A 20,336-nucleotide genomic window follows, 5' to 3' on the forward strand; every position below is an offset into this window, starting at 1 on the left:
TTTGTATGGCACCTTTCTCAGACACAAAATCACGAAGCGCTTTACATTAATAAAGAAATACATCAGTCAATATTAAAAGTAATAATAAATAAATAATGTCGATACAGGTCAAATAAAGGGATGTAAATATGTCCTTTTTTTGTCTGTATAATATAATAGATAATTGTGTAAGCGAATGTGTCTAAGTGGATATGTACATGAATGCGCCTGTAGATATAGACATATGTATATACTGTATGTATATATGGTTGTATGTATATGAATATGAATATATATGTATATGAATATGAACTTAACTCTTGACACTGCACTATTACAGTACTTTTTTTCTTTTCTTTTTCTTATGTTTCTTTTTTTTGTTTATATATGTTGTTGCTGCTGTGTGTATGTATTCCTTTAACCTCAAATAATAATAATAAAATATATATATATATATATATATATTAAAAGTAGCGATGACAAGCTGTCAAGCTAAAAACACAACAAAACAAACAAATGAGGACAAAGACACATAAACAGGTAACAAATACAGTCAAGAAAGGGCCAATAAAAGCAATAAATAAAGTGTAGTTGTTATTCAGATGAATTATTATTATTATATTACTCATTTTTATATATTTTCTTAATCTCATCACAAAACTACAAGTCAAATGGCAAACGTGTCTTTATGTAATGCATAAATCATTGGCTAAGTACAATAAGTTAAAGAAAACTTACAAGTATACTTGCAGTAAAAAATATTAAACTAGTAATTTACAGAGAGTATACTTTAAAGAGTATTTTCATAAACTAAAAAGTAACATGTATATAACTAGTAAACTAACAGTATACCTAGAAGTTCACTTATAGTATAGTTCACTTCATAGTATAGTTGTAGTACAAAATACCACTTAGATGTTATCTAGTAATCTAAAAATTGGGTCAATTTAGCCCCAAGAAGTATTGAAGTAGTACACCAACTAGTATACTACTAGTACATTGATATTAGTATACTTACTACATAAAGTATACTTGGGAAATATATTTGAACCTTACTTAAGTTTACTTCATAAAATAAACTTGAAGTATACTACTTTTTTGTAAGAGTCACGCTGTAGGATATTTAGAGTTTTGCTTGACTAAAATAAACCCAGCATTGTAACCATACTGAGGCATGAATAGTTGATGTCACCACACATGAAACGGTACCTGAGGGGTAGAATTACCTGCTGGACAGCACAGGCCTATTTCATTACACAGTGCTAGGCCCATTATGCTACAGAACACAGGAATAAATGAACAAAACAACCTGAAGACTTTGTGTCTGGGAAATGGTTTCAAACAGGACATATAGGCTCTGACAGCGTAGAGCAATGTCGACGCTGTCTTTTGAGTCCCTCTGCCTAAAAGATGATGAGTGTCCATCACCGACTCAACCCCAGGACACGGAGGATGAGTTTGACACAGACTTGGAGTCGGATGGTGAGCACATTAAAATCATTCTTGGATTTATTTTAGAGTTCTTGGGTAAATACAATATAAGCCATTTTGCTGCTCTTACTGTAAAGCTGTACATTTGTACTATAAATTCATAATCATGTGGTAAAAAAACCCATTAAAAAAACAATGCAAATGAACATCTTGTTTTGACAAAGTGTTGCTGTGAAACATACATTCATTAGTCTACTGTATGTATAGACAAGGCCCCATACCCTTACAAAAAAGAAGTATACTTCAAATTTATTTTATGAAGTAAACAAGTATAGTTCAAGTATAATCCCAAGTATTTATATAAGTATACTTTAAATGTAAGAGTAGTAAACTTTGAGTACACAACTATTTTACATCCAAGTTGTATTTTAATATGAACTATACTACAAGTGAACTTATATGTAGACTGTTAGTTTACTAGGTATATACTTATAGCCTACATTTTAGTTCATGAATGTACACTTTAAAAGTATACTCTCAGTAAAGTACTAGTTTACTTTTTATTGCAAGTTTTCTTTAAGTGAACTTATAGTACTTAGCCAAATATACTTATACTTTTCAGCATACTTTTCAGTATAAGCCAAGTATACTTGGAATTTTCTGTATACTTGCCAAGCACACTTAGATTTTTCTGTATACTTATCGGTATAAGCTAAGGATACTTAAGTATAATTTTATTAAGTATATCTCTGATAAGTACGTAAAAAGTAAACTGAAAGTATACTTACTTATTTTAAGTTTAAAAGAAGTATACTAATAGCACACTTATATAAACTTATTTTTTGTAAGGGTACAGTAGGCTACTACTCATACAGTGTGGGCTTCTTCATTTCCAGAAAAAGAGGAGAGCAACAAGGAGATGTCTATATCTGAAGTGTACCTCCAGGCCTGCAAGCTGGTGGGTGTGGTGCCAGTCTCCTACTTTATACGAAACCTCAACTCTACAACCATGACCCTCAGCCACCATGGGCTTGGACCTCTGGGGTGCAAGGCACTTGCTATCGCTTTAGTGGTGAGTTTAAAATTCATGCTATTGAGTGTGGCCTTTTTTTAAAATAGAAAATATCTGATAAGCTCTTTGTATTCAGGCTGATATGCAGATCGACACCCTGGAACTGGCAGACAATCACATTGAAGCTGAGGGAGCCAAATACCTGGTGGAGATGCTGAGGGCTAATTTCACCATGCAGCACCTGGTATGTTGGACTGCACAGCTGCCACTAGAGGGCACAAGTGCTTTTCAGGTGGCATTTACAGTGGAGTATGCAGCCTACTGTACCAATATCTGTTTGGCTTTCAGGATTTATCCAACAACTATCTGCAATCTGCAGGAGCTGAGTATGTGGCTAAAGTGTTGCTGGACAACATTTCATTAAAATCTATGAAGCTTTCAGGTAATTTCAGGTAACATTAAGAGATATGACTGTACTGACAGAAGGGTGATGTACTGAGATCAGACTTGACATAATCAAGTCATGAGATTATTTTGTTTTATTTGTTAGTAAACTTATTTTGTACATTTAAACATTTCGTCCCAATAGGAAATGGATTTACTGATGATGATGCTAAATATTTTGCAGAAGCCTTGTCGGTAAGTGATTAATAATCAGTTATCCAAACACTGACCTTTAAGCCTTACATGACAATTGGCATTATTAACCCATTTGTGCCTGCAACTCTTTTTCTTTCTAAATTTGGTGGAAGTGTTCTCTGGGCTTGCCTAAGCACAAATGTGAAGAAATATTCAAAATTGGTCAAACCGTTTGGCCCACAAATGAGTTTTTCATTTTATATCTGGTATTTGGGCACATGGGACGACTGTTTTTGCAATAGACTCATTATGTTTTATGAAAAAACAGTAGCATATGCCCAAATAGTAGATATAGTATGATAAGAAAATGTCTGTATCTCAGAAACTACAAGGAGCAAAGATATGCACACAGTGTAAAAAAAATCATATGGAAAACCTTTAATAGATACAATGTTAATGTTTTTCAAAATTCTAACTTTGACTATAAATAAAAGTGTGACTTTTCATGTGATCTAAAAATAAATTTCAAATTTGCACTGTTAGATACTTGCCTAAAGTTCAAATTTCAAGAGTTTTTGACCAATTAAAACAAATGTTGTGGCATTTTTCCTTATCATGCTACAAATAGTCTTTGGGCACAAATGGGTTGAGTGTAATGGTCGGCTATTTTGTTACTAATATCTTTACATGTAGATCAATTCCAGAATAAAGGAACTAGACCTGAGCCATAATGAATTTTGTGGAAAAGGAGGGGAACATTTGGGACAACTGTTGGGTACGGTAAAGTTCACTAATCTTAATGTAGATGTGACCAAATGCATTGCTTCACTTTATGAATGTAATGCCTGATTTTACCTCCATTTCTACAGCAAACAACGAGGGTCTCGAGGTGCTGGATCTGAGCTGGAACCATCTCAGAATGAAAGGGGCTGTGGCTTTTTCTGCTGGACTCAAGGTAATGGCTGTATAACAAATGCATTTGATCACTGACTTGGTATTCAACATCTGATCACATTCTCCATATTTAGGTGAATATGATGTTAAAACACCTCAACTTATCGTGGAATGGTTTTGGGAATGAGGGCGCCCTGGCCATGGGAGAGGCCCTAAAATTCAACAACACTCTGGTGCACCTGAACCTCAACAACAACCGCCTCACCAACGAGGGCGTGGGCATGCTGTGCAGGGGTCTCGAGTTCAATGACACACTCCGAGTCCTGCTGGTGGGTGGATGAGGTTGTTTTAAGCCGACATGCATCATCAGTATGATGCAGATAAGTTGATGTTTTATTCTTACACTCCTGTAGCTGGCTTACAACTGTCTAACAGTAGAGGGAGCACTGGCCCTGGTTAATGTGGTCAAGAACACACCTAGAACTGCCTTGGAGGAGATCAACATATGTGTGAGTTACTGTCATATCATTTTAATCACAGTTCAAACAAATCAAACCTTTCATTATGAAATGAAGCACAATGAAAACCCTGTGTATACCATCTTGTCTGCACCGTCATTATTGTTTTTACCAGAATGTGCTGGTGAATGAGACCTTTGTGCATCTGTTGGAGGTGACGTGTCATGATCATCCTGGTCTGGATGTACAGTATGGAGGCGTAGGAGGCTTCATCGCTAAGAAGCCACCAAAACGTGTTGATCCAATGAAAGTCATCCAGGTTGGTTACGTTCCAGCATTTTATATGACAATATAGATATTCATTTATAGAATAAGTATTTTACTCACATTTTAAAGGGCCAGTGTGTAGCATTTTGAGGAAATGGAATATAATATTCATAACTATGTTTTTATTAGTGTATAATCATCTGAAACTAAGAACTGTTGTGTTTTTGTTAGAATGAGTCCTTCATATCTACATATTAGCGGGTCCTTGAAGAGGTAGATATTAGCTTGCAACTTGTTATGAGTTCATTGATACCAAATACTTGATTGTGCTCCTTGTAGTTTCTGAGATACAGCCATTTTCTTATCATACTATATCTAGTATTTGGGCATATGCTGCTGTTTTTTCATAAAATATAATGGAGTTCATTGCAAAAACAGTAGTCCCATGTGCCCAAATATCAGATATAGTATGAAAAACTCACTTTTAGGCCAAACGGTTTGACCAATTTTGAATATTTCTTGACTTTGTACTTAGGCAAGCCCAGAAAACACTTCCACCAAATTTTAGCAGTTACCATATGTGTTTTCCTCTATCTGCTTTTATTGTCTGATGTTCGGTTTTAACAGTTATAATATCTTTTACTTTATTTATCTGCTTTTATTGTCTTGTGAAGCACTTTGTAACATCTGTTTTAAGAAGTGCTATATAAATAAATGTATTATTATTATTATTATAACGAGTCCGCCACGCTGCTCTACCATGTTTCTACAATAGCTCAGAACGGACAAACCAAACGCTGGATCTAGAGAGAGACTTTCATGTTTTACGTTATCTGAAGGACTACGTAGTTCTCTGTTTTTGCACTACGTGCAAAACTGTGGTACCGCCAGCCGCTGTCTGACTACCGTTGCAGTGTTATTATGGTACTGTAAGGACGGCCTCTGAGCGAGGCGAACAGCGTACGTTTTTTTGCACTCGGCAGCTCACGTTACCGCAGTCTTGGAAAGGGAGGAGTGAGCTGAGGGATACTCAGTGGGTTTCAATCTGTAACCACACCACTAGTTACAGCCAAATCCTACACACTGTACCTTTAAATTAGTAAAGCTGTCAAATGATGGCAACTCTGTCTTTGTTTGGTTCTGCATGTTCAGTATTTCATAATTGTCAAAATGTCTTCTCCCAATGTTTTTGAAGGATTATTTGGATCAACGCAAGCTACGCCTCTGGGATTTTTTTCGGAACATTGACAAAGATGGCACCATGCGAGTCCCTGTTGCTGACTTCAGGAAGGCGGTGCAGGTTTCCAGATAAATTCCTATACTTAACTGTGCAGTCAGTGACATTTGCAGGGCAGAATACCATGAAATTATCCTTAAATCATGCATGATGAGCTCTATTCAAGTTCTTCTCACAGATCTTTTCTGATGCTGCTCATTGACCAACAGACAGCACACAGTGGATCAATAAAAGCATACTGTAAGGCTCTGGTTCCCAACCTACTACCCCACTAGGGTCACCAAAGCGTCATATTATTGAATATAATATGAAATATCCCTAAAATATGTCACTTAGTCAGGGGTTATCAGTATAGTCAAAGATAGAAAAAGGGTCTCCTGAGGAAAAAGGTTGGGAACAACTGCTGTAAGGGACTATAGTGAATCATTGAAGGAAGAAAGTTTGTAACTGACTGTTTGATTTTTCCTTCTGTCCTGATAGCAATCAAGTATTCCTTTGGATCGCTACCAGATTGAGGAGCTGATTCACAGACTTGATCGTGACAGGACAGGAATGGTCGACTACAGGTGAGCTACTGTTTGATCACACTCACAGATGTGCCATATAAATAGTTTCACAGAGTAGACCTGTGGTGTTTAAAGGTTTATTGTTGCAAAACACTGAGTGATGACGGTGCTGTGTATTGTACAGTCTTATCAGTGTTTGATTGAGGGTGTAGTGGAACCAAATGTGGGAATTGGTCCAGATCTGCACTGTGAACAAAGTCGTAAAAGAGTCATGCATGTGTACTGTCTTATGTAGGGGACTGGCAGATACAAGGAAACAGATGATGAGGGATCACCGCCGCCAGCTGAGGAAGGTCGAGTCCCGTCAGAAGAAAGAGAAGCAGAAGAGCGACCGCATCCTCAAGACCTTCCAGAGCGCCGTGGAGGCCGTGACACCACGCAGCTCCATGGTCATATCTCCAGGAGGGGCCAAAGAGGATTCGAGTGGCCCCCAGCACTTCTCCGCCACCCCTCTGAGTTCTTGGCACCACATTGTCATGTCCAACAGCAGCCGCTATTCCGTCACTAATCTGAGCAACGAACATGTCCACCTGCCCATGCTAGGAGGCTCGACGCCGCACCGTCCCAGCAGCTCCCCGGCTATGCGCTCCTACTCCCAGCCAAACCTCCTGGATGACTCCCCTCGCTCGGCTCCGAGCAAGTCCATCTCTGCCCAGGGTGCACGCTCTGATCCAGAGATGAGCCACAGCAAGCTGAGCCCCACCGCTAACCACCTGACCAGGTCCAGACCTGCGCTTGATGCCAAGCAGCCAGCGGCTAAAGCCAAAACCAAGAAACTGAAGAAAAAGAAAACCACCAAACGTGTATCAACTGTCAAGTGATTGTAAACGTCTGTATAGTGGTTTAAAATGTTCTGATTATTTTTGCCTGACATTGTTGGCTAAAATTATTAAATAAAGATAGATTTTAAAGGTGCGATTGATAACATTCAGCCACAAGATGTTGCATTCACAATCCCCCGTTCCATTGCATTCACTTCACAACAAGTCATTGCCAGACACTTACCGTCAATCTCAGCCATTTATCTGTTTTTTCCACACTAACTGATGACACAGAGATACCATGTGATACTAACATTGTTATACTATTGGCTCACAAGCCTTGTTAGAAGTGGGAGCCAAACGTCAGATATTCCCCACAGAGATAAACAAAACACTAATTTTGGACCCGCCAACATTTTTAAAATGATTAATTCACAATGATCATTTTTTTCAGGAAAAGCCATACTTTTATTTGGCACGTTTCTAAAGGTTCTCTGGATGTAATTAAAAAAATATATTTGTCTACATAAAAATGTTATTAATAAGACCTTTAATTATTCATCTTGTTTCTAATTTAAAAAAATTGACAAATGTGCGTAGTATATTCAGTATCTGGGGAAACAAAACATTTCATAACACTTGGGAACTCTGTCAGATGGTAGAACCACCCATCAGCGATGCACAACCAAACATGAATGGATCATTTCAAACAAACAATTAATTCCTGTTTGCTGAAGATAACACTAAGTGTTACATCTTGGCATGTGCCTTGGCTGCTGTGAACTAGGACAGGTGCTGCAAGCTGCAAGATGTAGAAACAGGCTATATAAGCCCTGGAGATCCAGCTGTCTGAATCATTACAACTCTGACTGCACTAAGAATGATCGGCACTCTGTACTTCTTGGCTCTGCTGAGCTCCACGATGGCCTGGGGGGTACGTACAGTATGTATGGCATGACTTAGATCAACTGATTCATCTTTATTCTTTGAGGCTCTCACGTTAGAGGTGAGCTGATCTACTGTATGTTCATATGACCTTTTCTTTTCTCAGCGTGTAGGCCTGTGGAGCGGGGGGAGTGCGAGGAACGAGACAGGAGGTGGAAGCGGAGACAGGTGCACCTGTGATGCCTTCCTGCCCAGTTCTACCTTTCCTGTTGGAGACCTGGTGGTGGTGGAGCAGACGGCCGTGGAGATCTCACACAAAGTGGAGCTGGAGATGGGCAAGGTGCTCAGGCGTATTAGATGGTAACATATTTGAGACAGGCAAAAAATGTGTAAAACGTTTTGTTTTTTTACCTATTTCAGCTGGAAGACTATGAGACCAAGCTGACAGCGTACGCAGAAAAGATAATAAGGCTGACAGTAGAAATAGAAAAAATGGAGAAGAACCCCGACGCCTACAACGACGCCGACATAGACGAGATGAAGATGGAGATCAAACAGGTGGAGGCTCTGATTAAAGAGCTGCAGCTCTCCATCAGAGGCTCCACCGCTGTCTTCCAGTCCCTGCGTGTTCAGGTGAGTCCACATGATCATTATCAACAGACATAATGCCAAATATCCACTGGCTAACCGTGTGTTTGCTCTCAGATCACAGTCATGGTGGAGACCCTGAACAGACTGGAGAAGACTTACGACAAGAACTTGGTCCTGGTGACGCGTCGGGAGTACGTCAAGGTGCAGCTGCAGCTAGAGGATTGCGAGCGACGCCACCAGGAGCTTTTCAACCCCAACATTGGTGAGCTCATTCGCAACCCACATCTAAATCTAACCCCTCTTTGGACTCTAATTGTTCCTTTCTCCTCTCTGCAGGTTCTTGTGCACACACAGGTATCATCAAGGTCGGCAAGCCCATCGTAAGCCAACTGAACGCCCATCTTAATGCCGGCTACAAATATGGAGGCTGGGGGAAAGACTCAAAGCCTGTTCCCGACAGAGAATCCATGTACTGGTACTCCGGGTACACCAGTGGCTCCATCGTTGACGTCAGGTTCTACACTAACTACAAGAACCTAATTTTGAGAAAACAGTTCCAGCACCACAACTTACACAGCAGCTGGATCGGCACGGGGAACGACTTCATCATCCGAGACAACACTCTGTATTATCAGATCAACAGCCCGTTTGGGTTGGCAAAGTTGAATTTCACCACTATGAGATATGAGTCCAGGGTGATTCCCAAGGCCAGCACCAGATTCTCCTACACCAACTCCCCCAATCAGAAGTTTGACTTTGCCGCTGATGAAACTGGCCTGTGGGTGACCTACGCCACGGAGGAATCCAGTGGTCGGATGGTCATCGCTAAAATAGACGAGCCCTCTTTCGGTGTTGAGGAGGAATGGCAGACTAGTGTGTATAAACCAGGAGTGAGCAACGCCTTCATGGTGTGCGGCGTCCTGTATGCAATCAGAACAACTGACATCCAAACTGAAGAGATATTTTACAAGTTCGACACCAAGACTGGACAAGAGAGCTACGTCAGTGTTCCCTTTGAGAGGTTCCAGGATAAGTTCTCCAACCTGGACTACAATCCCACCGACCAGAAGCTCTACATGTACAACGATGGATACTACGTTAACTACCATCTGTGGTTTAACCACACTGCTAAAGCCACGGTGGAACCAGCGGTTCTCCTCTCCTAAATCATCATCTGTGACTTACTGAAGTATCACATCCTATGAATGAAGCAATGATTACATCTCTCATTTCTTTTCTTATAGTTCATGTAGTGCATCAATTATCCGTCTTCTTGATTGCTAATAAATGATCTCAAGCATTAGAAAAGTGTCAAGTGTGTCCTTGTGCAAATGCTCATGAATAGAGTGCATTATTTTCAAATGACTTTTATTAATTCACCCACTCATTCAGGTTGACTCATTCTAGTGCCTCACACACTTGCTAAGTGCAATATTGCCCATGGTGGCAAGAACATCCCATTACTTATTTATTTGCATTTGTAAGTTTCTGACACTGAAAGAAAGTAGATGTGCAGAACTGGATTGTGATTTATAATGGAAAATTAAATGTTCCCATTTACTTTATCTAAACATTACAAGTAGCCTATCCATAAACAAAATAAAAGGAGGAATTTATTTCTACTATTAAATGAGCATTCTTAGGCATATACTGTATATGACCCTTGATTCCAAGTGCCGGGTTGCAGAATCAATAAATCAATTTACAATATTGATTTTTGCATTCTTAGTTTTTTTCTGATGTGTCTATAAACTACCCACTTTCAGTCTGCAGCCACTGTGCTGACTCCCAAAAGCAGCTAGCTTGGTGTTGTAACATATTACATATAGCATATACTGTATGTATAGACCTTTTTCACAGAAGACATCTTAAAAAGCAAGGAAAAGCATTGATATAATATTGATGGCTGAATTGTTATACCTGCTTCGGTATCAGGGTCCTGGTGTTGTGCACGGCGCTGGATCACTCTCACACTGCCAGGACTCACTGGGACAAGGAGCCATCGTTAGTGTCATTAGAAACACCTGTGCTGTCTTCTAAATAGGTGAAATGACAATCCAATAGGAGAGGGAGAAAACAGCAGAGAACTATAGCAGCAATAATATACATAAACTGCTGTTAACTTAGGTGATGTGGTGTGCATTCATTTACTTTATTTATAAAGGATGACACAATAAAATGGAAGACTTAGTTCCATTGTAGACTGGGATATCCATTGCACAGGTGTTACTAATAACATTAATCATGGCTCTGTTTTTTTAAACCATATGTTTATTGATTTGTCTTTTTTAAACAAGAAATGTAGAAGAAAAAATATTACATGAGAAACTAAAACAACAAAAGACAAAAAAATATAGAAAACCACATAAATATAAAACATCTTAAATAAAACCACAAGAGTCACAACGGCATAAAACAAAAAAAAAAATCACCTTTTACAGTGGTCTGATCCAATAGGATAAAAAATATTTGGGATATATTTTAGATACCACAAGCACCACCACCCCACATGCATACAGAGCTTAGTAAATTACCCAGTGTCCCCCTTATTAGCCAGTATTTCACCCACATTTCACTTTGACCGACAAAATCCCCAAATGGTCCCCAAACCTTTTCGAAAGCATCTTGTTTACCCTTAACCATATAAGTTATCTTTTCTATCGTAAGGCAAGATGACATTTCTTTAAGCCATTGGCCTGTTCATGCTTCTCCAGGCGAGCACTGTCAAACATTTTGCTTGCAATAAATCATAGCTCTGTTACATATAAGTGTCCCAGTAAGCTATTCCAGCAGGCCAGCATGCACACTAAAGGGACAAGCACCTAAATGTGATGCACCCATAATTAATGAATGCATGACACCTGTGCTTTTCCTGCTGTGACAAGTTAAAATGTCTGCTGCAGAAAAGGCCTTTTGAGTTGATCAAACCATTCAGTGACCTCTCCTGCCCCCTATGGAAGCATCTGCATTCATCACGTGTCTCCACTCGTTTATATACGTTTTCCCCCCGTTAATTTGTCACCTGTCTGTCGACCCTTACCAAATAGAAGTTTATTCAAGTGCGCTATTAGTATACTTCTATTCAATTTAAAATAAGAGAGTATATTTTCAGTTTACTTTTTATGTACTTATCAGAGATATACTTAACAAAAGTATACTTAAGTTTACTTAACTTAAACCGACAAGTATACAGAAAATTCTAAGTATGCTTGGCTTATATTTGTACTTAATCTTTTGATCGAGATATATTTTATAAAAGAATAATTAAGTATTCTTGCCTTGTAGGCTTACAGAAAGGTATAGTTGGCTTGTAGTTGTGCTTACCTTTTGATAGAGTAGCATATTAAAGAATTTGTAAATGGATGTTTTGATATGAATTTAATTCAATTCATCAAGTATTTTGTACGTTTTTGGATTCTTCATTCACCGTGGAGGCATGCAAGAAAAGCTAATTTCAGTTTCAAAAGGAGCAAGTCTCTTTATGTAAAACATAAATCATTGGCTAAATACTACACCTATGGTAAACTGTAGTTTAGTACAAAATAAAACTTAGATGTAAACTATTGTGTACTCAAAGTTTACTATTCTTACACTTATAGTACACTTAAAAGTATACTTTTATAAAAGTGGGCCAATTTAGTCCCAATAAGTATTGAAGTACTTACAATTATACTGCTAGTACATTGATATTAGAATACTTATAACATAAAGTGTACTTGGGGGATATATACTTGAACTTTACTTAAGTATACTTCATAAAATAAACTTAAATTATACTACTTTTTTCATAAGGGGAAGCAGATTTAGTGTGTTTACATGATCATTGAACTCTTTTACTAATTTAAATGGAAACCTTAAAAAAAAAGAATTAGATTCCAGATTTATTTTTTTAATGTTTGCTTTTCAATTTCACAGTTTCATGCTCATAACTGTCACACCTGCAAACGTTTTTCTTTAAAACAGAATCTTTTCTTTTAGTGTTGCTACTGAAGTGAATACAAATTGCTCGTGCATGGTGAAATCCTCATGTTTGAGTCAGCATTTCATTCAAAAGCTGTTTCCTTGTGGCACAATATGTTCCTCTCGTGAACCACGCCGTTCAAAGGCACCACCCAAGTCACATGCATGAGATTACACAATTAACCATGTGGATGAGGAAACAATACAAAGAAGCAATTTGATTCTTTAATTCACAGTACAGTGAGAACTGACTTCTAATAACTATAGAAACAAAAAAGCAGGATAAATAAAACTGGTCTATTTGGAGATTAAATTGAATTATACAGCCTGAAACAGTGTCTGCCTCTTTCTACCATATAACACACTCAGCTAACAGACCATAAACATTACAAGGTGCTACCAGAATTCACTGCACATGGCATTATTCTCATCCACACCCCATGTTCCGATCAAACATGACGTCCTCAAACGTTATTTTGAGCAAACAAGGATAATGCCATAAAGTCATAAGGTGCTTGTGAATGAACATCTGCTCTTGTGTCGAAGTTCCAGACAGCTCAAATAACAACTATGGGAAGAGAGAAGGTGTTTGTGATGATGTGATAAGATCCGTCTTTATAAACCCCTGTGATCAGGAGGAAACAGAGGAGACGCTGAGAGGCAAACTGAGACACAATGCTGCCAATTCTGCTGCTGCTGCTGCTCAGTCCTGCTTTGGCCTGGATAGTAAGTGACCCTTTATCTATTACAACATGCAGGTGGATTAGTCATTTATTATAATCAACTTTAATAATGTGGTATTCTTTTATTTAATCTTCAGCCAGTGCATGATTGGGAGTCTGGAAATGTGACTGCATCAGTGGGTGAGTCCGGTCAGTGCGTCTGTCATGTGTATCTGCCAGAAACCAGCTTCCCTGCTGACCGGGTTCAGCACATGCAGCAAGTCAGCAAGGATCTGATCCTGGAGGTGGAAATTCAAATGAATAAGGTACAGTAAGACTGAGGTCTGAGCGGTTCCACAGCATTTATACGTCATAACATTTGTGAAATGCAACAGTAATTGCTTCATAGTATACAAACTGATGAAAATGTCTTTCAGCTCGTCCACTACAGCGGCAAACTTGACATCTTCTTAGGAGAGCTGTTGGACCTGACGGTGAGAGTGGCCATGCTGGAGAGCAGTCCCGACAACTACATCAAACTGGACTTTGAGCTGCTCCGGGTTGAGCTCAGAGAGTTTGAGATTCTGGTGTCTCAGCTCAAAGACTCCCTCAACTCCTCCTCGCCCATCTTTGACAGCCTGTACACTGAGGTAACATAGACTTGAAAGTAGCATGGCTTCCTTCATAATTAGAGAATTAAATTTCCATTTGATTTACGTGTTTATTCCCAGATCCGCAACATGACCCTCATCGTGAACCAACTGGAGACGTTCGACCACAGCAACCTGGAGGTGATCCGCATTGAGTTCGCCAAGCTGCAGAAGAAGCTGCGGGAGTGCCAGGAGGAGCAGGAGTTCATCAAGCCAGATATCGGTAACGCAACTAGTCAGAAGATTGTGGGTAATAGCTAAGAAATCAACCAGTTAACATTTATCTTTTCTTTCCAGGCAACTGCAATCACACAGGGATCATGGGGCTCAGCAAGCCAACGGTGGTCCAGGTGAACGCTCATTTGAATGCAGGTTTTCAATATGGCGGCTGGGGAAAAGACTCCAAACCTGTCAGAGGCTATGAGTCAATGTACTTCTACGGTGCCTACAGCAGTCCCTCTGTGCATGACTTCTATCTGTACTCCAACTATGAGAAGCTGATTCTGAGGTCCTCGTTCAAACACCACGACATACCGAATGGGTGGGAAGGCACTGGCAACAATTACATAGTTCACAGTAATACCATATATTACCAGCACAACTCCCCTTTCAGCATGAGCAAACTGAATCTGACCAGCTCCAAATATGACTACAGAGTGATCCCGGCCGCCAGTACAAGGTTCTCGTACAGTTATTCAGACAATCAGAATTTGGACTTTGCAGCTGATGAGAAAGGCTTGTGGGTAATGTACGCGTCGGAGGAAAGCAAAGGTAAAATTGTGCTCGCTAAAGTAGATGAGAAATCGTTTGGCATAGAGGATGAGTGGAACACCGGTGCGTACAAGCAGCTGGCTGGCAACGCCTTCATGGCCTGCGGGGTCATGTACGCCACCAGGTCGGTGGATCTGAACACAGAGGAGATCTTCTACGCGTTCGACACCAAGACCAACCAGGAGAAACACCTCAACGTCCGCTTCCCCAAGTTCCAGGAGAGATACACCAACCTGGATTACAACCCAACCGATCAGAAGCTCTACATGTACAACAGCGGCTACTACGTGTCCTACAGTGTGAGGTTCAACAAAGACTGATCCCTCCTCTTTGTGATCTACGTATTGTGATTGATACGATCGATCTGCAGCTCTATAAAGCTATGTACTGTACCACATAGACTTTTTACTGTCTTTTCCTGAATAAAATCAAACTGAAGCATTCAAATTGTGTCAACTGTCTTAGCTTTTTATTTGTATATACAAATAAAATATTACCGATACATACAATAAGGGAAGAACAGCACAATTAAAGATTAATCCAGATAATCAGATGAAAATATAAACTAATGAAAGTTATATCCAGTGTGTTCAATCCCCCAAAAATGGAAAAAATATATAAATGGTGTTTCGGCACTACTGTATCTCCATCAGGTCTAAAATGGACAAAGACATAAGGCAAATACACACTAATCAATCTAATATAAGTGTGCATTTGTCATTGGATAGTAGGTTGAACAGGCTTCTAAATCAAATTGAATAATGGACCCAAGGGTGAGGATTGCCAGAGCTGATGTCCATGTGACACACAGACATAAATCATAGCCAGTGGTGGAGGAAGTATTCAGATCCTAATACGACAATGTAAATATCCTCTGTTACAAGTAAAAGTCCTGTATTGATGTAATAGTGTAAGCGTATTATCAGGAAAATGTACTTAAAGTATGAAGAGTAAAAGTAGCCAACTCAATGCATAAAAATGTCCCCTAACTGTTCTATTATTATATATTATATAAATACATTATTATTACTCATGCATTAATGTAAAAGCAGGATTTTACTGTTCTAGTTGGTTGAGGTGGAGCTCATTTTTCTCTGTTTTGTACTATATATTATATATTATATATTATACAACTAATGATTATTTTCATTATGGATTAATCTGTTAATTATTTTCTCCAGTAATCAATTGATTGTTTGGTTTGTAAAATTCAGAAAATAGTGAGAAATGCTGCAAAAATGTTAGTAACAAAAGCTGTCAGATAAATGTAGTGGAGTAAAACAGTACAATAGTTCCCTTTGAGATGTAGTGGAGTGGAAATAGAAAAAGAAAATACTCAAGTAAAGTACAACTACCTCAAATTAGTACTTAAGTGCAGTACTTGAGTAAATATACTTAGTTATAACAGCATCAAAAGAACAGAGATACACGGTATGTTAAGGATAAGATGCCGTAGCAGACTGTTATTATCTGTCACTGTATCTTTTAATAATCAGACAACAGAGTGTCAAGATCAACATGCAGTTACAGCTCTCTGCTGCTGGAACAGAAGAGAAACAATCTGCTTTTCCAATCTAGAGGGACAGGATCATTCAAGAATAAGTTGCTTTGTTAGACTCATTCTACATTTTCAGTTTTTCTCCAGGGTGTAATGAAAGTTTCAGGTTAATATTAAACCAATTAGCCTACAGCCCCAGCTACTCAAAATACAAACTGACTGAAAAGAGGAACTGACGATCAAAAACCACATGTCTAGTGAAAGTTAGTGGTATTTTATAGTATGTTAATTTAGGAAACTGTTGGTGCCCTGCATCATAAAAGTGGGTGAGACCTTCTTCCTGTTTTTGTGTCACATACAGTCGCAGGTACATACTGTAACATGAGATAAAGCATAAATCTCCTCACTTCACATAAAAACACTGTTTTAAATGTGCAGAAATGGAGCCTTTGATTCTGAAACACTTCATGGTGTTTCATTTTTTATAATTTGTGCACTATGCTCTCACTAGCAAAGTGTTGTAAATTTACCAGATTTTTTTTGTCATGACAATGTTGTCAGATTGCACAGAGAGCTGTTACTATTCACATCCTGGAGTTTTGTCAATGGCTAAATAAACTAAAAGTAAGCCCAATCATAAATAGTAATCGCAGGTTGTTGTGTTTATTATGCACACCTGCACTGATCTCAAGGATGCAAATAAAATGATTATGACTGTGGAATGATGTCACATGCTTCATCTCGGCTGATAAGAGGTGTAAAACCCACAGATCAGAGTAGCAACCAGACATCCTGCTGGTAGAGACACAATGCATCTGACTCTGCTGCTACTCTTTCCCATACTGAGCCCTGCACTGGCTTGGCTCGTGAGTTTTAAAGATGACTGTTATTCCTTATTAAATAGTATTCTGTGTAATAATGTGTAAATAAAATAACTGAGTTTGCTTGCAGCCGATGGAGGACTGGGAGTCAGGGAACGTGACCACGTCTGGTGGAGGACAGGAGTGTGTTTGCAGTGTGTTCCTGCCCGACGGCACCTTCCCCGCTGACCGAGTGCAACACATGCAGCAGGTTACCACCGACCTGAGGCTGGAGGTGGAGATCCACATGAATAAAGTAAGAAACAGCATCCTTTTTAAAAAATGTATTTTATTTTATTTTATTTTATTTATTTATTATTTTTTATTTATTTTTCTTGTTCTGTTGTTTGTACCATTGGGTGTATAAAATACAAAAATAATAGTAATAATTAATAATAATAGATAATAAATATATGTTGTGGATGTACTATTTCATGAGTTGATTGCAGTAAAAGTAATTTTATTTTATTTTTTATAGGATCAACATCCTATATGTTTGAAAAAAAGAAAATATTAATTTGAGTGCTCCAGTTGAAAAAAAAAAATAGTAGATGATTTTAATCATCAGAGAAGAATCTGAACTGTATACTTCTTGTCACGATGATTTTTATATATATTTGTGAATCTATTTTCACACTTACCTGCCTGTACATACTGTAATAACTTCTTGTTTATCTTTGTTTAGTTTTGCTGTTTCATTTGGTTGGTATTTCTATATTTGTGTCTCCTTGCACATTTATTCTTAGCACTATCTTTAAGCCTATTGAGAGGCATTGAGTCAAATTTCTTCAACATACTCGGCAAACTAAATTTATTCTGATTCTGTTTATTATTTCCAGTAAAATATAATGCACTGTTGTAATGATTAACCATTCAAAATGTTGCTAAGAACCATAACCATAAAAATTAATAGAGAATACCATTTGCATTAATATGGTTTTGTGGTTATGTTGTTAAAGATAAGATACATTTTTAAATGCAATAGTAATTGCTTCATAGTATACAAACTGATGAAAAAATGTCTTTCAGCTCGTCCACTACGGAGGCAAACTTGACATCTTCTTAGGAGAGCTGATGGACCTGACGGTGAGAGTGGCCATGCTGGAGAGCAGTCCCGACAACTACATCAAACTGGACTTTGAGCTGCTCCGGATTGAGCTCAGAGAGTTTGAGGCTTTGGTGTCTCAGCTCAGAGACTCCCTCAACTCCTCCTCGCCCATGCTTGACAGCCTGTACACTGAGGTAACAGACACAAGACTCAGCTTCACCGCTTCTATCATTTTATTGGGTTATATGATAACTGTGTGTGTTCGTGCCAGATTCACAACATGACCCTCATCGTGAACCAACTGGAGACGTTCGACAAGAGCAACCTGGAGGTGATCCGCATCGAGTTCGCCAAGCTGCAGAAGAAGCTGCAGGAGTGCCAGGAGGAGCAGGAGCTCATCAAGCCAGATATCGGTGAGGCTCATCATCAATCAGCTCTTTATTTGCAGTATCTCAGCAGGTTGCATGTGATTTTTTGGTCTCTTCTTTCCAGGCAACTGCAATCACACAGGAATCCTGAGCGTCAGCAAGCCAACAATCATCCAACTGAATGCTCATTTGAACCCAGGATACCAGTATGGTGGTTGGGGTAAAGACTCCAAACCAGTTAGAGGCCACGAGTCGATGTACTGGTACGGTGCATACAGCAGTCCCTCTGTGTACGAATTCTACTTGTACTCTAACTACGACAAACTCATCCAGAGATCCTCCTTCACACACCACGGTCTGCCACAAGGCTACGAAGGCGTCGGTAATAACTACGTTGTCCACGGCAACGCTATATATTACCAGGCCGCCAACCCGGTCCGTATGTCCAAATTAAATCTGACCTCTTCTGTTTATAGTCACAGACAAATCACAAAAGCAAGCGATAGATTCACCTACGCTTATTCACCAAACCAGTACCTGGACTTTTCAGCTGATGAGAAAGGATTGTGGGTAATGTATGCCACAGAGGAGACCAAGGGTAAGATCGCCGTTGCTAAGATAGATGAGAAATCATTCGGTATTGAGGATGAATGGACCACTAGGGCGTTCAAGCCTCAAGTAGGGAACGCTTTCATGGTGTGTGGAGTTATGTACGCCACCAGGCCAAGAGATCTGAACACAGAGGAGATCTATTACTCATACGACACCAAGACGGGAGAGGGGAGATACATGAGTGTTCTCTTTCAGAAATTCCAGGAGAAATTTGTCAACCTGCACTACAACCCCACCGATCAGAGGCTTTACATGTACAACAACGGCTATTATGCGTCCTACAATGTGAGGTTTAACAAAGAATGATGCCTCTTGTTCTTGATCTGCTGTATTGTGATTAATGCAAATGATCTTTGCTAGCTTTCCCTGACATCCTGCATAAAAACTGCACTTTTGTTTCTGGAATAAAATCAAAACTGAGCATTCAAATGAGTTTCCTGTTTTGCTTCAATTTAAAGGAGACATATCATGGAAAATACATTTTTTTTTTTCGTGCGTGTGTACATACATTTGGGTATCTGGAGTGCCTACAAACCAAAAAAAATTGAAATAAGACAACCCAGTCAGTTTTTGTGGTGTAGTTTCATGAGATTCAACAAGCCATTCAGATCTGGCTCCTCTTCCTATATCACATGCAGGCTCATTAGAATATTTCGCCCACGGCTTGAGAACTACCTTTGCTTTCCAATATCCATACTACGATATTTAGTATGCAAGAAAAAGATTTGGTATGCCCCAATACATAGTATGACAAATGCAGTATGCCAAAATTACTATAGTAATATAGTATGCAAGCCAGCATGCTTTTCTGGGCATTCTGACACACAATCCTCTGTGCAACGGATATATGAGCAAGAGGGTCAAAGGTCAAGAAGGTCAAGGCGCAATGTTATGACGAAGTAGTATGTCCCAATTGCATGCATACTGCATGCAACAGTACGTACTCCGTAAGGGCAGCTGCAGTACGTACTAAAAGTAAAAAAGAAAAAGTATGCGATTTGGAACGTAGCCTATCTTTGCAAAAGTGCAACATATTTTTCTCGCAAGCCAATCAGAGTAAATGGGGCTTTTTCTGGGAGGAGGACTTAAATAGACAGGCGGTAATGCAGAGCATTTCAGACAGAGGGTGAATACAGGTATATTCAGACAGACGGTATGAGAAAAATAATGTGTATTTTGAACATTAAAGCATGTAAACATGTTCTAGTAGAAACACAAAATACAAAGTATGAACCTGGAAATGAGCA

The 20,336-nt window shown here is 39.0% G+C and overlaps 4 protein-coding genes across 4 annotated transcripts; all 4 read left to right on the plus strand.

The window, feature by feature from the left end:
- The first annotated feature begins 1,352 nt into the window (after positions 1-1,352).
- On the plus strand, positions 1,353-7,363 carry LOC119474851 (leucine-rich repeat-containing protein 74A). The gene is made up of 13 exons (XM_037747134.1): positions 1,353-1,461; positions 2,307-2,482; positions 2,559-2,666; positions 2,771-2,864; positions 3,012-3,061; positions 3,695-3,776; positions 3,871-3,956; positions 4,030-4,224; positions 4,309-4,404; positions 4,529-4,672; positions 5,816-5,920; positions 6,338-6,423; positions 6,659-7,363. The coding sequence occupies exons 1-13, from the start codon at positions 1,353-1,355 to the stop codon at positions 7,242-7,244; spliced, it is 1,917 nt and encodes a 638-aa protein (XP_037603062.1). The 3' UTR covers positions 7,245-7,363.
- Positions 7,364-8,064: 701 nt separating this feature from the next.
- Positions 8,065-9,934, plus strand: si:ch211-173a9.7 (olfactomedin-4). The gene is made up of 5 exons (XM_037746464.1): positions 8,065-8,118; positions 8,236-8,409; positions 8,490-8,702; positions 8,775-8,922; positions 8,997-9,934. The coding sequence occupies exons 1-5, from the start codon at positions 8,065-8,067 to the stop codon at positions 9,824-9,826; spliced, it is 1,419 nt and encodes a 472-aa protein (XP_037602392.1). The 3' UTR covers positions 9,827-9,934.
- A 2,799-nt stretch (positions 9,935-12,733) lies between these two features.
- si:ch211-173a9.6 (olfactomedin-4) lies at positions 12,734-15,557 on the plus strand. The gene is made up of 5 exons (XM_037746877.1): positions 12,734-13,346; positions 13,441-13,608; positions 13,720-13,932; positions 14,014-14,155; positions 14,230-15,557. The coding sequence occupies exons 1-5, from the start codon at positions 13,296-13,298 to the stop codon at positions 15,021-15,023; spliced, it is 1,368 nt and encodes a 455-aa protein (XP_037602805.1). The 5' UTR covers positions 12,734-13,295; the 3' UTR covers positions 15,024-15,557.
- A 1,276-nt stretch (positions 15,558-16,833) lies between these two features.
- Positions 16,834-19,395, plus strand: LOC119474738 (olfactomedin-4-like). Its single transcript, XM_037746933.1, has 4 exons — positions 16,834-17,317; positions 18,091-18,303; positions 18,381-18,522; positions 18,602-19,395. The coding sequence occupies exons 1-4, from the start codon at positions 17,156-17,158 to the stop codon at positions 19,393-19,395; spliced, it is 1,311 nt and encodes a 436-aa protein (XP_037602861.1). The 5' UTR covers positions 16,834-17,155.
- Positions 19,396-20,336: the final 941 nt, after the last annotated feature.

The sequence above is a fragment of the Sebastes umbrosus genome, chromosome 16 (genome assembly GCF_015220745.1).
Source record: "Sebastes umbrosus isolate fSebUmb1 chromosome 16, fSebUmb1.pri, whole genome shotgun sequence".
Taxonomy (NCBI): Eukaryota; Metazoa; Chordata; class Actinopteri; order Perciformes; family Sebastidae; genus Sebastes; species Sebastes umbrosus.

Bases quoted from the DNA above. Each gene is read 5' to 3' on its own strand.
- LOC119474738 (XM_037746933.1), top strand. From the start codon at position 17,156: ATGGAGGACTGGGAGTCAGGGAACGTGACCACGTCTGGTGGAGGACAG. The intron at 17,318-18,090 runs GTAAGAAACAGC...AATGTCTTTCAG, and splicing joins TGGAGATCCACATGAATAAA to CTCGTCCACTACGGAGGCAA. The intron at 18,523-18,601 runs GTGAGGCTCATC...TCTTCTTTCCAG, and splicing joins GCTCATCAAGCCAGATATCG to GCAACTGCAATCACACAGGA.
- si:ch211-173a9.6 (XM_037746877.1), top strand. From the start codon at position 13,296: ATGCTGCCAATTCTGCTGCTGCTGCTGCTCAGTCCTGCTTTGGCCTGG. The intron at 13,347-13,440 runs GTAAGTGACCCT...TTTAATCTTCAG, and splicing joins GTCCTGCTTTGGCCTGGATA to CCAGTGCATGATTGGGAGTC. The intron at 13,933-14,013 runs GTAACATAGACT...GTTTATTCCCAG, and splicing joins TTGACAGCCTGTACACTGAG to ATCCGCAACATGACCCTCAT.
- LOC119474851 (XM_037747134.1), top strand. From the start codon at position 1,353: ATGTCGACGCTGTCTTTTGAGTCCCTCTGCCTAAAAGATGATGAGTGT. The intron at 1,462-2,306 runs GTGAGCACATTA...CTTCATTTCCAG, and splicing joins CACAGACTTGGAGTCGGATG to AAAAAGAGGAGAGCAACAAG. The intron at 3,062-3,694 runs GTAAGTGATTAA...CTTTACATGTAG, and splicing joins ATTTTGCAGAAGCCTTGTCG to ATCAATTCCAGAATAAAGGA.
- si:ch211-173a9.7 (XM_037746464.1), top strand. From the start codon at position 8,065: ATGATCGGCACTCTGTACTTCTTGGCTCTGCTGAGCTCCACGATGGCC. The intron at 8,119-8,235 runs GTACGTACAGTA...TTCTTTTCTCAG, and splicing joins GCTCCACGATGGCCTGGGGG to CGTGTAGGCCTGTGGAGCGG. The intron at 8,410-8,489 runs GTGCTCAGGCGT...TACCTATTTCAG, and splicing joins TGGAGCTGGAGATGGGCAAG to CTGGAAGACTATGAGACCAA.